Source organism: Rhinolophus hipposideros, assembly GCF_964194185.1.
Source record: "Rhinolophus hipposideros genome assembly, chromosome: 9".
In the NCBI taxonomy this organism is placed as follows: Eukaryota; Metazoa; Chordata; class Mammalia; order Chiroptera; family Rhinolophidae; genus Rhinolophus; species Rhinolophus hipposideros.
The window spans coordinates 27,173,717-27,187,452 of NC_138055.1; the positions used below are offsets into that span (position 1 = coordinate 27,173,717).

Genomic DNA, 13,736 nt, shown 5'->3' on the forward strand with positions numbered 1-13,736 from the left:
ATATTGGTTTTTAAACACTATTCTTCATTAAAAAGAACCATGGCTCCTTGGAGCAACAGCTGATTCCAGGGCTGAGGCAGGGGAAATGTAAGATAAAGGGAAATGTAAGATAAAGCTGGGTATGCTGCTGTTTCAGAAACTGCTTTAAAAATGAAGGGGGCTCCTTGAAGAATTAAACATAGGATTACCATATGATCCAGCAATCCCACTTCCAGGTATATACCCCAAAAAAGTGAAAACAGGATCTCTAGAGATATTTGCACACTCATGTTCACTGTAGTATTATTCATGAGGTAGAACCAACCTACATGTCCATAGACAGTGAATGGTTAAAGAAAATGTGGTATATACATACAATGGAATATTTATTTTGAATAAATAGGGGACAGTTCTTCCTTATAGGAGAATTCCAATTAATAAATATAATAGGAATAATGGAAATGGTATCAATATTAATTTCCTGGTATTGATAATTGTTCTATAAGCACATAAAATGAAGCTGGATGAAAGATGTTCTTGCAAACTTTTAAGTCTGAAATTATTTCAAAATAAAAAAGAGGCAGCAGGGCACAACACAAAAAATACTCTATTAGGAATCAGGAAACTGGAATTCCATTCTTTCTAAATAGAAAGCTGTAGGACCTTGGGCAAACAAAAGAGCTAACTAAGCAAAAAGCACCAAGCACTGCTGAATTTAAGGAAGAGAAACCTGGAATAGAAAGAAAAAAATGTTTGTGTGAGTATGATACTATCTAGAAACTATAGTTAACTTTATGAGATCAGAAAACAGTTTTATTTTACTCAAAAACAACAACACTTTGAAAACCCATGAAACATTGTTTACTTTCTACTGTAGATGAATAAAATCTATTGTGGTATGGAAGGTTTTTAACATATTTTAAGAATAATATTGTAACTAAAACACAAAAGCAATATTATAACTCCCAACTAAAAATAAAAGCCAAGTCATTAGTCAATCCAAAATAAAAAATAAGTGAACAAAAACTTTTGAGTAGGGACTCTATTAATTGCATAAAGCCATTAATTTCATTCCTACTTACAAATTCTGTAAGTCTTGGCAGATTTTAGAAGCTCAAACTATAAATGAAATACTAAACAACCACCAGTCTATTGAAAATCTCAGTGCAATAAAAGGAATTCTAATCCTTCTCTGCGATTTAGTTATTTCAGATCAACTCTAACAAAAAACCAAATTACAATATACAATGAGTAAAGAGTTTGGGAAATCTAAGAGTTCAACAACAACAACAAAAAATACAGGGCCTGCATTAGAACATTCTTAGCAGGTCTAAATTTTTCATAAACTATACGTAAAGGGGAAAATATTGAAGAATACTTTGTTCATTATGGATAACTTTACACATGACTATTACACAGAATCTTTTAATAGCTGGTGATAACTTTAAATTGAAACAAAGAGTTAAAATACCTGTCACTGGTCACTGCTCAATATTTTGCAAATTCCCTCCAAGCCCCAAAACTGTGATCCTTGCCATCATCTTACCCTTTCCAAACCTTCTAAAAACAATATAAATTAAATCTTTATGACTCCTTTAAATCTATAATAGTTTCCCACCTATAGAGAAATAATCTCCTGAAAAACAATGGTTTACATGGACTCCATTAGTAAAAAAGTTACACATTTGGCAAGCTTTAAACAACAGCTTTAAACATTTAGGATGGAAACTAAAAATATCTCCACACATGTTAAATGGTTTTATACTAAAACATGAGAACAAAAAGTGTAAAAGCAGAACATTTAAAAAAATGATCCAAAAGCAAGTTCAAACTTGGTCACTAAAATGCTTTCTAAGTACCAACATGCATCAGATTATCCTAATTTACATAGATAAAACTATACTAACTCCTAAGTGAGGCAAAGCATCTAGATTGGTGAGGCTCTCGGGTTTGTTGTGGCAGTTCAGGAAAGCATTACACCTATCATCAAGGTCGGTTCTCTCATTATATACATGCAATACCTTTTAGAGCCAAAGTCAAGTAGATAATGAGACAACAGAGCATATAATTGGATGATGTACTACTTTGGCTGCTACAGATTATAACAAGTTAAATAATATTGCTAGAATTGTACATGAACAGGTAACTTGAAAATAGGAGTTTAAAAATATATTATAAGACACACCCCAAACAGATGCAAGATGATGTAATATGGCAGCCCGGTGTTTGTCAATTCAATGAATATAGGTCCCAAATCCAGGTATTCTGTTGAGCTGAGGAATCTAAGGTGGAGTTTATCAATATCATTCTTCTGTTACTTTATGTCAAGAAGATGACGGGGGAAATATATATTCACATACATATAATGCGATAAAGTAGTAGGAATGGTCAAAGATTCAGGTATTTAAGTTCAGTATCTTGATTATCTAAAACTGAAAGTACAGTATAAACTGTTTTAAGGAGCATTAAACGTTATAAACTAGCAAAGATTCAAAAGGAAGTACTTGTTGGTACTTGTCATATAATCAGAAGAGCTTTATCTCAACAACAGATGATTATACTATTATACTTTTTAAGGAGGAAGTAATCTTAGAAACAATTAGAAAAATTATCAAAAATGGGTCCTTGTATGTTTTAACAGACTTTCACAATACACAGACTAAAGATGTCAAAGAATTTACTTTAAAAAGGAATCTGAATACCTGGGAAACAAATTTCCTTATTAGAATATTGATAAAATACAGGAAATTGTCATGAGAGGAAAATGTAACCCTGTAATTTCATATTCAGCCTTAGAATATGAACTAGGATATTCACCAAATGCCAAGTTTTCAACACAGATCCCAACAATAATACCCTCTTTATTCAAAATTTCTTGGTAGTCAAGGTTCTAATAATCTCCATTGCTGTTTCCCAAAAGTTGTGCCACGTATAATTAGATTTGGAAAGAACTACCTATTGTATTCCCTAAAGTAGAGAAATTTACAATAAGAGGGATTTAAAACAAATCTACAGGCCTTTTAAGTAGACAAACAGAAAAAAATCTCTCTTTTTACCTACAACTATTAGATGCTGCTGCATTTGTCAGCAGAAACAAAAGAAGCAAAAATATGAAATAAAAAATATATGAGAAAACAAATTGTAAGAAAATTTAGCTATGACAGCATTTTCACTAAAACCAGTGATTCAAAACAAATTAATTCTGTTAATCAGTCATGAGGAAAGTATCCCCCCAAAAGTACATTCTTAATTTTATATAATTGCAAGAAAATGCTTTAAACTTATAAATTATCAATATGTCTTTGCTATTGATAAACAGTACTGCAGGCCCTCAGTGTAATAGGTGTTTTGGTAGTGAAACCTGACTCCGAAACATGAGAATATTGTTAAGTCACAATGTGCTTCTGCCTACTTCAGGGTCTTATAAAACAGAAATAAAGGCTTATTTGATGCTTCCCCTCTCAGAAAAATAGAAATGATCCTTTCTACTAATGTTTTAGTATTTATTATCAGGAAACCCCAGAACACTATAGTAACTTGGGTGGGCAGAGGGTGGGGGAGGCCAGTACAGACAAATAAACCAGAATCTTGTCCGTAAAAAGCGACAAAATGATTTCAGCAAAATGAGGAAGCAGCATGAACAAGTACCAGCTTTACCTTTTAACTAACATCTACAGATAAATAGTCACTGTCAGCTGACAAGGAAATCAAGATATATCCTGACAGACATTCTTATATCAAAGCATCAGTCAATATTATGACAGCCTTAAAAAATCCGATGTCATTAGCAGTTTCCTGTGTCCCACCCTCTTTGTAGAAGACGGTTATAAACCTTATGTAAACCATTCTTTCTGCAATTCTGTACAATAAAAACTGAATCTGAAACCCAGCGCTTCCCATTACTTTTCATGGTTTCCCTAATCCTTAGCCCCAGTTCCCCAATATATCCAGCGTCCGATTACATCTCCCTTACTAAAAATGGGACTGAGAACTTGATCTAAGGAATCTCCACTAAGGGAGCAGGGAGCAAATGAACATTCTGAGCCTTTCCCTTAAGATCCACTCAGAACACTAGAGTTTACTATGTCTTAACATTGCTACATAACAGTTTACCAAATAACTATCTTCTCTTCCCAAATGTATTATTAACACATATAGGGCAGTTTGATCCCAAGTAAACTTTAAGTCTTCCAGAAAGGAACAGGGCTATTAAAGCCATAATCTGTATTTTCTTCCAGTCCCAGGAAAACGCAGCTTTCATTTTTGGGCATTGACAAAAGCTGGGAAGCTTTCTTACGGGTGCAGGACTAGAAGAGAGCATGTGGCCTAGGCAAGGGTCAGATCAGTACCTAGGATCAGCTTCTACATAACAAAGGCTAGCAAATCATTTTAGAACAAGCATTTCACAAACTGTCTATATCTTTACAAAAGTTTTCAAGTTCAGTACAATCCACCTACTATTAAGCAAAGTGAGACGAACAGCTGGTGGTAGCAGTTGCTCCTATCATCAATGCTAGTCTCAGAACGGGCAACTAACAATTTTTCTCCCCCGATTATGCAAGATTAATTTAGATGAAGAGCTCTGCTCTTGCCTTAGTTGGCCGTATATTAACAATTTTACACATCACCATAAATTAAGAAGTGAATAAATAACAATACCTGCTCTCTATTTCCCAGATGTGTCTGTGAAAAGAAAATAACAAAAGCACTGATCCTCAATTAGGGAAATTTCATCAGAATCTCCAGGGGAAATAAAGGGAGGTCTATGTGTGTATAATTTGCTGGAAGTAGATATACCACAAACCCCAAATCATCTGTCAAAAAGAGGACAAAGACAAACAGCAGCTGTGTTCCAGCAAACCTGGAAGAAGAGAAACAGATCCGAAAGGCAGGTTTAAAGATGCTGGTACCACTCAGGGAAGAAGGAAAGCGGAAGCAAATGACACCACGGTGTACAAATGTACAGCTCAAGAAGACAGAACAAAGAGGCCAAAATGAACACTAATTTTAACATCTGCACTTACTGCAAACTAAGAAAATAAATCCTACTTAATCAATATTATATATTATTATGTAATGTGTATTCACTTTTATTCTTAAACACTGTCACTCAGAACCTCTGTAAATTCTCATTTCTCAATCTGAATCCCTCCTGAACTATTTATGATTTTGAATAAGTTTCTAAAGTACTTAAAGTGACCTGACGTGGAGAATGTGAGACTTGAAAAATTCCCGGTAAGAAACAAATGTTTTATTTACAATCTAATCAGTCATAGTAAGCTAAAAAAGGTAAGACCAAATATGGAATTTTAAAAATCCCTAAAAAATAATAAATCAACTGCTCTTCCATAATAGAAATTATGTGTGTTCTTCCCTTATGTACAGACATTCTTCTTGGACACATGGGCTTTAAACTGCTTTTCTAAAAGTAATAATACCTATACACTCATGTATAGTCCACAGCTGATCAATAATGCACATCTGTGAATTGGTTGGGCATGGGTGTGCAATTTGTATTCAAGCCAACCCGAGTGAAGCTAATAGCCTGTCTGAAAAGTGAACCCATAACCTTTGTCTCATTAGCACTGTACTCCAGCTGTTAAAGATTCAAACACTAACTTGGATTTAAAAGGGGGTCGGGGGTAGTGAAACACTAACAACAGGGAGAAAATTTATATAGCCAAGTCTATGCAAAATTTTCTATTAATGGAAACCAGCTGCAAGAATAAGAGATGCAATTCTCTGTATTTGAGCCTGGTGGGAATACTAATGGGTATTTTTCTATTCCAAGTTTCCATTCTGAAAGGCCCTTTAATTCATTATTCACTCAGAGTCCCTGGCACTCCTAAGAAATATCTTTCTGAAATAACTGCTCTAGATCCCAAATGATCTATGTATTAGGAGATTATCTGTTGTGGCTTTGACAAGCCATTCAAAGCCACTCCTTTTATGAGAAGTTATGCCTCCCCCAAAGGAATATTGTTATAGAAACTCTGTTTTAAGTACACGACCCCCAAGACTTCTAGGAAAGCCTAACTCAAAGTTATGAAATTTAGACTTCACACTCGGTATCAAAGATATATGATGTTACAAAAACACTGTGATAAAATATTCACCACTGGTTGTTTCCACCATAATTCTACTTTGATTGCCACAACTTAATTTTATCATTTGGTAATTATTTTTTCCCAAGCTTTGGTTAATTAATCTTTCTACCACACAGCTCATAAATCAATTTAAAAACTGTTTGCATGTAATCATCTTAATTCTTAATATATGCCACTACCGGCCCCCAACACCAATTAAAACCAAAAAGAGCCATATTTATATGCACATATGGGCTTTGTTTTCCTGACATGACCCCCAGCTCTTCCAGTTTAGATCTCATATAATATTTGGTTTGTGCAGAAACTTCCCCTAGGAAATCCATGCAGTGGATTTTTTTTTCATTATCGGTATAATAAAGAAAAATCATTCGCATAAACTTTTAAGACTAGAAATAGATGAATACCCATTTCTCATGCCAGTATAACTCAAAATCCCAGGGTTAAGTGCAAGAAAATACATAATCTCTAAAATCCTAAAAGTTGAGTAAAATTTCTATAAAAGATACCTCTGGAACCCTAGACAAAAGGCAGGACTATCTGTATCAAATTAGCATCAACTCAAAACCATTATAAAACTGGTTTTAAAATGAAAAAGCAAGAAAACAAACCTCAATTTTGTCTGTTTTGGCATCTCCCCAGTATATTTTGCCTTCATCATAATCCAAGGCTAAACCATTTGGCCAACCAAGAGAAGTGTTAACCAACACTACTCGGTCAGAACCATCCAGAGCTGCTCGCTCAATTTTCGGGATTTCTCCCCAGTCAGTCCAATACATGTACCTATAGAAGTATACAGAAAATGAGCTAAACACAGATAATCAACTTCAATTTTCAGAAATCCTAAAGGTGAGATCCACCCCTCATATTATACTGGTATCATCAATTAACACCATAAAAGGGGAAAAAAACATAGGACTTAAATATATCAAAGAATATGCTTAAGATATTTATAATTGCAGTGTATAAGTTGATAGGGAATTTTCTAATAAACAGTGTTTCCTAGAACTGATAATGAAAATGCCTTCCAATAATGATATTCCATTTTTAGTTAAGTTTTTTCAAAATATTTTGTGTTCCTTCCCATGAACAATCCTCTTTGTATTGCTGACTTGTCATCTGACACAAACTAGGTTATCCCAGTGGTATTCAGACACACTGAATTCCCCAGATAACTAACTCTTCCCGTAGTGCTAAGTGATTCTTGTGGCTCCTGGGAGTTTACATGGCTCTCAGGCACTGGTATACACTGACGTGTAATGCTTTGTTGTTATACTATGTTCGTCCTCAAAATGAATCTCATAGTAACAAATAGCACTGATGAGTATGTAGAAAACTGTGCCTTCCTGGACTGTAGTCAGGCTGTTATGGCAAAAAAGAAAAGACTGGGGGTAAAGCTGCATGTCCTGACAAAGTTTTGAAAATCGAGTCATTTGTATATTTGGAAATATATAAAGTAAGATATATTTTTTATAATATCTGTCTAGAAATACTGAACATGGGAAGAAATTAAGTCTTTTAGGGGAAGAGAAAGGGTTCTGAAAACAATTTCTTTTCACATTTTTCATGGTCATGATGCAACCTCGGCAGAATCTGCAGCCAACACCCAAAATCAGCAAGCATGGACTTAATTTAGAAAGAAAAAGTATTCAAAACGTTCACAGGAAAAGAAGTAGCAATTCTTTAACTTGAGATTTTATTCCAATCACTATATTCTAAAAATGTGTATTGGAAACCAACACGAGTTATAGTTTTTGTCAATATTTTTAGGGACCTGTAGAAAACAGAAACACAGGCAAAATTTTCTATGAGCAGAGCTTCTTACCCAACCATGGGATCCAACACAATAGCCCGAGGTTCCTCTAAATCCTCCGAAATCAAGATCTTCCTCATGGTGCCATTAAGCCTTGTCACTTCTATCCGATCAGTGCCAGTGTCTGTCCAGTACAGATTTCGCGCAACCCAGTCAACAGCAATGCCGTCAGGATGCGCGATTTGAGCGGTGACCACGAACTGACTGCCCGTTCCATCTATGAGTGAGCGGCGGATGGCCCTCACTTCATCATCAGTCCAGTAGATGTAGCCTTCCACCGGGTCATAATCTATCGCAATGGCATGACGGATGTCTTCTAACTGTAGAACAATGTCAGTGAAATCTGGGGTATCCAAAGAAATGCGTCGCAAGTCTGTCCTTCGGGCTAAAAGCAATAATTCAGTGGCACCTAGGACAACAAAGTAAAATAAATGAAGAAAGAGAGAAAATTAAAACCCATAGGCAAAATTTAGCCACTCTAAATAAAGAACGCAGAACTTCTTCAAGACCTCAAAAGTAAATGAGTATAAAAGGATACTAGGGTCTGTTTAAGGTGGAAACGGAAAGTAATGCAGTGAAATAGGAATAGTTTGACTACGAGGTAAAGCTCTGTAATGGCAGAGCTCTGAAATCAAGTATTGATTCTCTCTCTGGTTTCATTTATTATGTAGCCATGGAATTAAAACAGCTACGAATGATATAATGAATAATAACTAAGTAATAACTAGAGAGCTAAGAAGCTGAATATTAAAGGAAGAAAGAGACACAGATATAGGTCCTTTGTTCAAGAAGTATGTTTAAAGAGGAAGGAAATCTAGAACAAGGATCTTCTGTAATTAATGAGAATGTTCTAAAATTGGATTGTGATGGTTTCACAATTGTACATTTACTAAAAATCACTGACTTGTACATTTGAAATGGCTGAATTTTATGGTATGTAAATTATAGCTCAGTAAAGTTGTTTTGACAGAGATCGATAAAACAATGCCCGACAGAATTAGGACAAAAGGGGCTACGGAGGAGGAAATAGCAGCAGTAGCAAAAGGGAATCAGATAAATCTAACACAGTGGTTAAGAGTAAGAGTTGTGGATCTGCTAGAACTGGATTCAAGTAGCTATACACACTTAGACAAAACACCTAATCTCTAAGCCTAGTTTCTTCATCTGTATCTCATTAGGGTTGCTGTGAGGATTAAAGGAGATAAATGTAAAACTCAGGAATGTATTGAAAATAAAAATACTCAATAAGTATTAGCTAATATAGTATTATCATTAGAAAATAAAGACTTTAAAATTTTTTTCACTGTTTTAAATCACATTTATTTATGAAATATTTTAAACCTAAATTAGTATTCAATAAAAACATAGCTGAGAATGGTATTAAGTTCAACCTTCTATTTCGTTTTCATTTTTACTGTTCAAGTAAATCACTAGTAAAAAAATCATCTAACTATAAGAGCTAATAAAAGATAATAAGCAAGATGACATCTGAAAGAATGAACCAAAGAAATGAGTCCAGAAGAAAACACTTGCATTAAACTTCAAGCATCAATCTGGAATTATAGTTGAAAACCAGAGAAGACTAAAGTTCTCAACATCGCTTTTTGAATCTAGGACTAATTACAAGTGAACTCTATCTTGAAGAATATACAGCCATAAATGCCATAGCAGGCACCAAGTAGGAAGAACTTTGTAAAATTCACAGCCTTTGCTAACTACCCAACTCTGCAAACAAAGAAGTTACAGAAAGTAAAGCTGTTAATTTGAGCAAGGTGATCAAAACACAATAGCTAACTTAAGGCTATTTACTATATGCCAAATCTATATCTGAAATTCAAAATACTAGTCAAACATGTACCTTTTTATGCTGTGAGGGAGTAGACAGACCACTATTGCTAAAGTAAATCCTGTTTTAAAGGCAGGCTACATTTTTAAACAAAAAAAGCAACATTACAAAAACCTTTTGTTTTAAATTGAAACCAAATTATTGTTCGCCATGGAAACGGTCTGACAAGAGTCAGCCAGCTTCACCTTTGACTATGAGGATAATTTATCAATGCCAAGTCATGACAAATATCCTGCAAACCGGCTCAATTCCATTTCTCTGACTCCCTGACCCCCTTGCCAGGAACTCTCTAACCCACTCTGAAATAAAGGCTTCTGCTTTTCAGAGTTAGATAAAGAAGCCACTGCTAAATATAACAATTTTCTTACCAGGTCTTGCTGGTGCTAGAGAACCAGATGGTGATCCACAGAAGTAAGAATGAAGAATAACATTGTCATTAAGAAGAAAATGAGAAGAACTGCTGTCCTCCCAAACCAGAAGTCCCTGGAAATGTCCTAATCAGTATACTTCTCCAACATGCCCTCTCTCTACAGGGAATTAAGAAAGTATGGACAAGGAGTGGTGTAGGTGTTAAGTATAGAAAGAGGTTGCTTTAAACAGTAAAATATGGAATGTTTTCTTCTTCTGAAAGCACTTCGTTGTGAAAGGCAATTAAAAATATCAATTATTTTTTAGAAAATGTACCCCACAGTAGTTTTTATAGTTAAAAATTTAATGAACATCTTTTTCCCTGCACAGGGTTTTTTGATGTACAAGTGCTACCTACTGTTTAAAATGTATTCTTATGAAAAGTAATACTCATTTCCATAGGAATCAATTGCGATATCAATGACTTATATTTGATAAAGAGAACACCTAATATTTTTCAAAAATAGCATGTTAAAATTTAAAATGCTCAAATAATTTATAAATGTATTCGAAAGGCCATAAAACACAAAACTCTCCTGTTATACAACCGTGAAGACTAAGACTGACTCGTCTCTCAAAGCACTGTAATCTACAGAGCTTATTATAGAGAAATGAAATGAACCATAAGAATCCCAATTACTATGTAAAGTTTTTCCTTCTTAGAGACCATCTTCTTACCATCTTTGCAGGTTTTTCCATTCTCCAGGAGTTTGACCCCAGTTGGGCAAGCACACTGATAAAAAGGTTTGACTGGAGACATCAAACACAAGTGTGAACAACCACCATTATCAATTCCACATGGATTTGTAGCTGTCAAATATAAATCACACTGATTAATACCAATGATTACAGACGACCTTCTTCACACTAGGTACACAAAGGTTAACAACCAAAACATGAGCAACTGTGATAAACCAAATTATTACCAAATGTCATCCAGGTGCCTGACTACCAGACCATCTGCAAGGAAGGGAATTAATCAGTGAGAATTTACTTAGCATTTTGTATTCAAGAGGAATATACCAGAAATAAACCAGGAGGTCCCTGCCCTAAAAGAGCTTACAATCTAGTAGTCAGTATGCCAAAATTAACTGGAACACGATATAAAACAATAAAACTAAATGCTATCTTGTACATCAGAGACTGTAAATAAGTATAGAGTCAAATGGGAAAAAAATCACTAGGAATTAAAAAACGGGGGGGAAAAAGCTTCATGAAGGATGTAGGACATGACAGGAGTCTTGAAGGATAGGAAAGAGAGCTTAGAGGACACTTCAAGTGTGGTGAAACCACACGAATAAAAGCTTGGAGGCTGTACACTAGGAGAGAGAATAAGGTGAGTAGTCTAACTAGAGATTAAGGTTTCTGTTGACGAAGAAGAACTAAATCTGAATGAGCACAGAGAATGAGAACAGACTGTGGCAGAGGGCATTGAAAGCCAAGGAAAATAATTCCAATGTCGAAAAAATCAAACTTTGGAAAGATTAACACGAAAAAGATAAGCATATAGATTAAAAGAGGGGAAAATTGAGAAGCAGAGATTAATCAGCAGATTTGTAGAAACTACAGAAAGGGGTTGATTTAAATAATATCCAGGAAAAAAACATAATAGCAACGAAATATGAAACATGAAAGAAAGCAGTATGATAGATAACTGCATATGCTCAAACTAGTAAAACATAAAGGATCAACAATGCCATGTAGGAAAAAAAGGGAAATTCTTTCCTGAGGGCTAACCTTGAGAATAAAAAATTTATACAAGTAACTAAACATGTTCTTTTTTACAAAAGAGTTAACACATACATGTAAAAACATTTTTATGGGCTCATGAGCACAAGACTCCAACATAACAAATGCAAACATCTGACTATGTCCCCCTAAATGGAAGAAGCTAATACAAAGCAATGCATAATCCAAAAACCCTTCTTTTTTGGCTATGGAATACAATCAGACACATGCCAAACATTTATTTACACACAAGTGCCAAACACTTAACATTCTCATATTCCTTTTAAACTTAATTCTAATCCTCTTTTATAAGCAACTGTTGTCAGCAATCACAGCCCAAGTCATTGTAAAGGTTGGCCAAAAATTAGAAGCAAAACTAAGAAAAAAGGGAGGTAGGGTGTGCACAGAAAAGTTTAAGCAGGTATTTTATTCAGCAACCTGAGGTACTTAAATTCACCAGTTAGATTAACAGAAGATTCCATTTAAGAAAAGTGTCTGCTTTTAAATATACTCATATAAAATAAAATCAAACACACATTAGAGAGAAATAATATGAACAAGAAATGCATTAGTATATAAGCTTAGCAGATGAGCTATTTCTTGTTTTATTTCTCACTTCTCTACCTCCATAACCCAGACCCAAATAAGGGGCTGAAGTAGTCTGTAGTAATAAATATCAAGGTACAAATGGTTTAGGCTGTTATTTAACATGAATTATATTTTTACGTTTTCCCTATTTTTCATTCCTCCCCACTACCTTTGGATATGTCCTCTCTCCTCCTGCCTCTCAAGAACGCCAGACATCAACAGTGCTACAAAGCTATGCCAACTTACAATTTAAAACTCAAGATCACTTACCATTTGGCTGCCTCTGTTGGCTGAAGGCATGTATATCCATGGGAGAGAAGATGTTAGAATGGATTTCACGCAGACCCTCGCCAGTGTACTTGTTGCAAGCCAAAATGGAGTGTGTATTCCAGTCAGTCCAGTACAATGTGTCCTCAAATAACGTCAAGGCAAAAGGATGTGGAAGGGAACCTTTAACCACTGCCTGCCTATTAACACAAAGAGAAAAACTTAAACATTTCTACATTTTCTTCTTTGATCAAAACGTCATCTCTCCCATTAAAATGGTTTTGTAATCCACATTTACACATTTACACATACCATTTACACATACCAGAGTAACACATATTTTAAGGTCAAATATACCTATGAAAAGTAAGTCACATAGCAAATTCAAATAGATTTGATTTTCAGGTGTCCAAAACCCCCAAACCCAGTACTTCAGAATGGTCCCTAACTTGGCAGCAGGCCCCAGGTTCACCAGAAGCTCCCAGACAGACAAAGCCCAAGTATTAGCACTGGTGTCAATTTCCATCTCTGGACTCACATCTTCCATCCTTCCACATATTTCATCTCGTTAGGAGAAAAGTGGGCAAAAAGAAAAACCCTAGGGTTTACAGTTGGCACTGGGAAGTAGTTTTAAATCAATAGGTTTTTCTCTTCTTGATGTGGAAGAACAAAAAATCTGAGCCTGTTTCTTCCATCACTTCTTATGGTTTTGATAACTGAAAGTAAAAACATACACATGAGGCTAAAAAGGCATTCTGGTAGAGCTTTCTCTGCAAATCCCAGTCTGTCTAACTCCAGCAAAAGATCATCTCCGCTGGCTTTCTGGTTACTTAAGCTCCACAAGTCACGTAGCAAAAAGGAAGTCCCGCCACTGGCAGAATGTGTTCGTGAAACAAAGCAGACCCAAAAATTTCACAAGCAATCCATACTATACAAAAGAAAAGGTAGAGAGCCTGATTAGTACTCAGGGCACAGAACTTTGCAGATTGTCATGGAGAGTCAT

General features: G+C 35.1%; 1 protein-coding gene across 2 annotated transcripts in view; it reads right to left on the reverse strand.

Annotated features, from left to right (window-relative positions):
* The window catches only part of LRP6 (LDL receptor related protein 6), a 125,647-nt gene that overhangs the window by 46,223 nt on the left and 65,688 nt on the right, over window positions 1-13,736 (reverse strand). For both annotated transcript variants that reach the window (XM_081060889.1, XM_081060890.1), the window contains exons 4-7: window positions 12,737-12,933; window positions 10,829-10,960; window positions 7,909-8,305; window positions 6,695-6,866 (exon numbers count right to left, since the gene is read on the reverse strand). In XM_081060889.1, coding sequence (XP_080917015.1) covers window positions 6,695-6,866; window positions 7,909-8,305; window positions 10,829-10,960; window positions 12,737-12,933 — 898 coding nt within the window. The remainder of the gene's footprint in view (window positions 1-6,694; window positions 6,867-7,908; window positions 8,306-10,828; window positions 10,961-12,736; window positions 12,934-13,736) is intronic.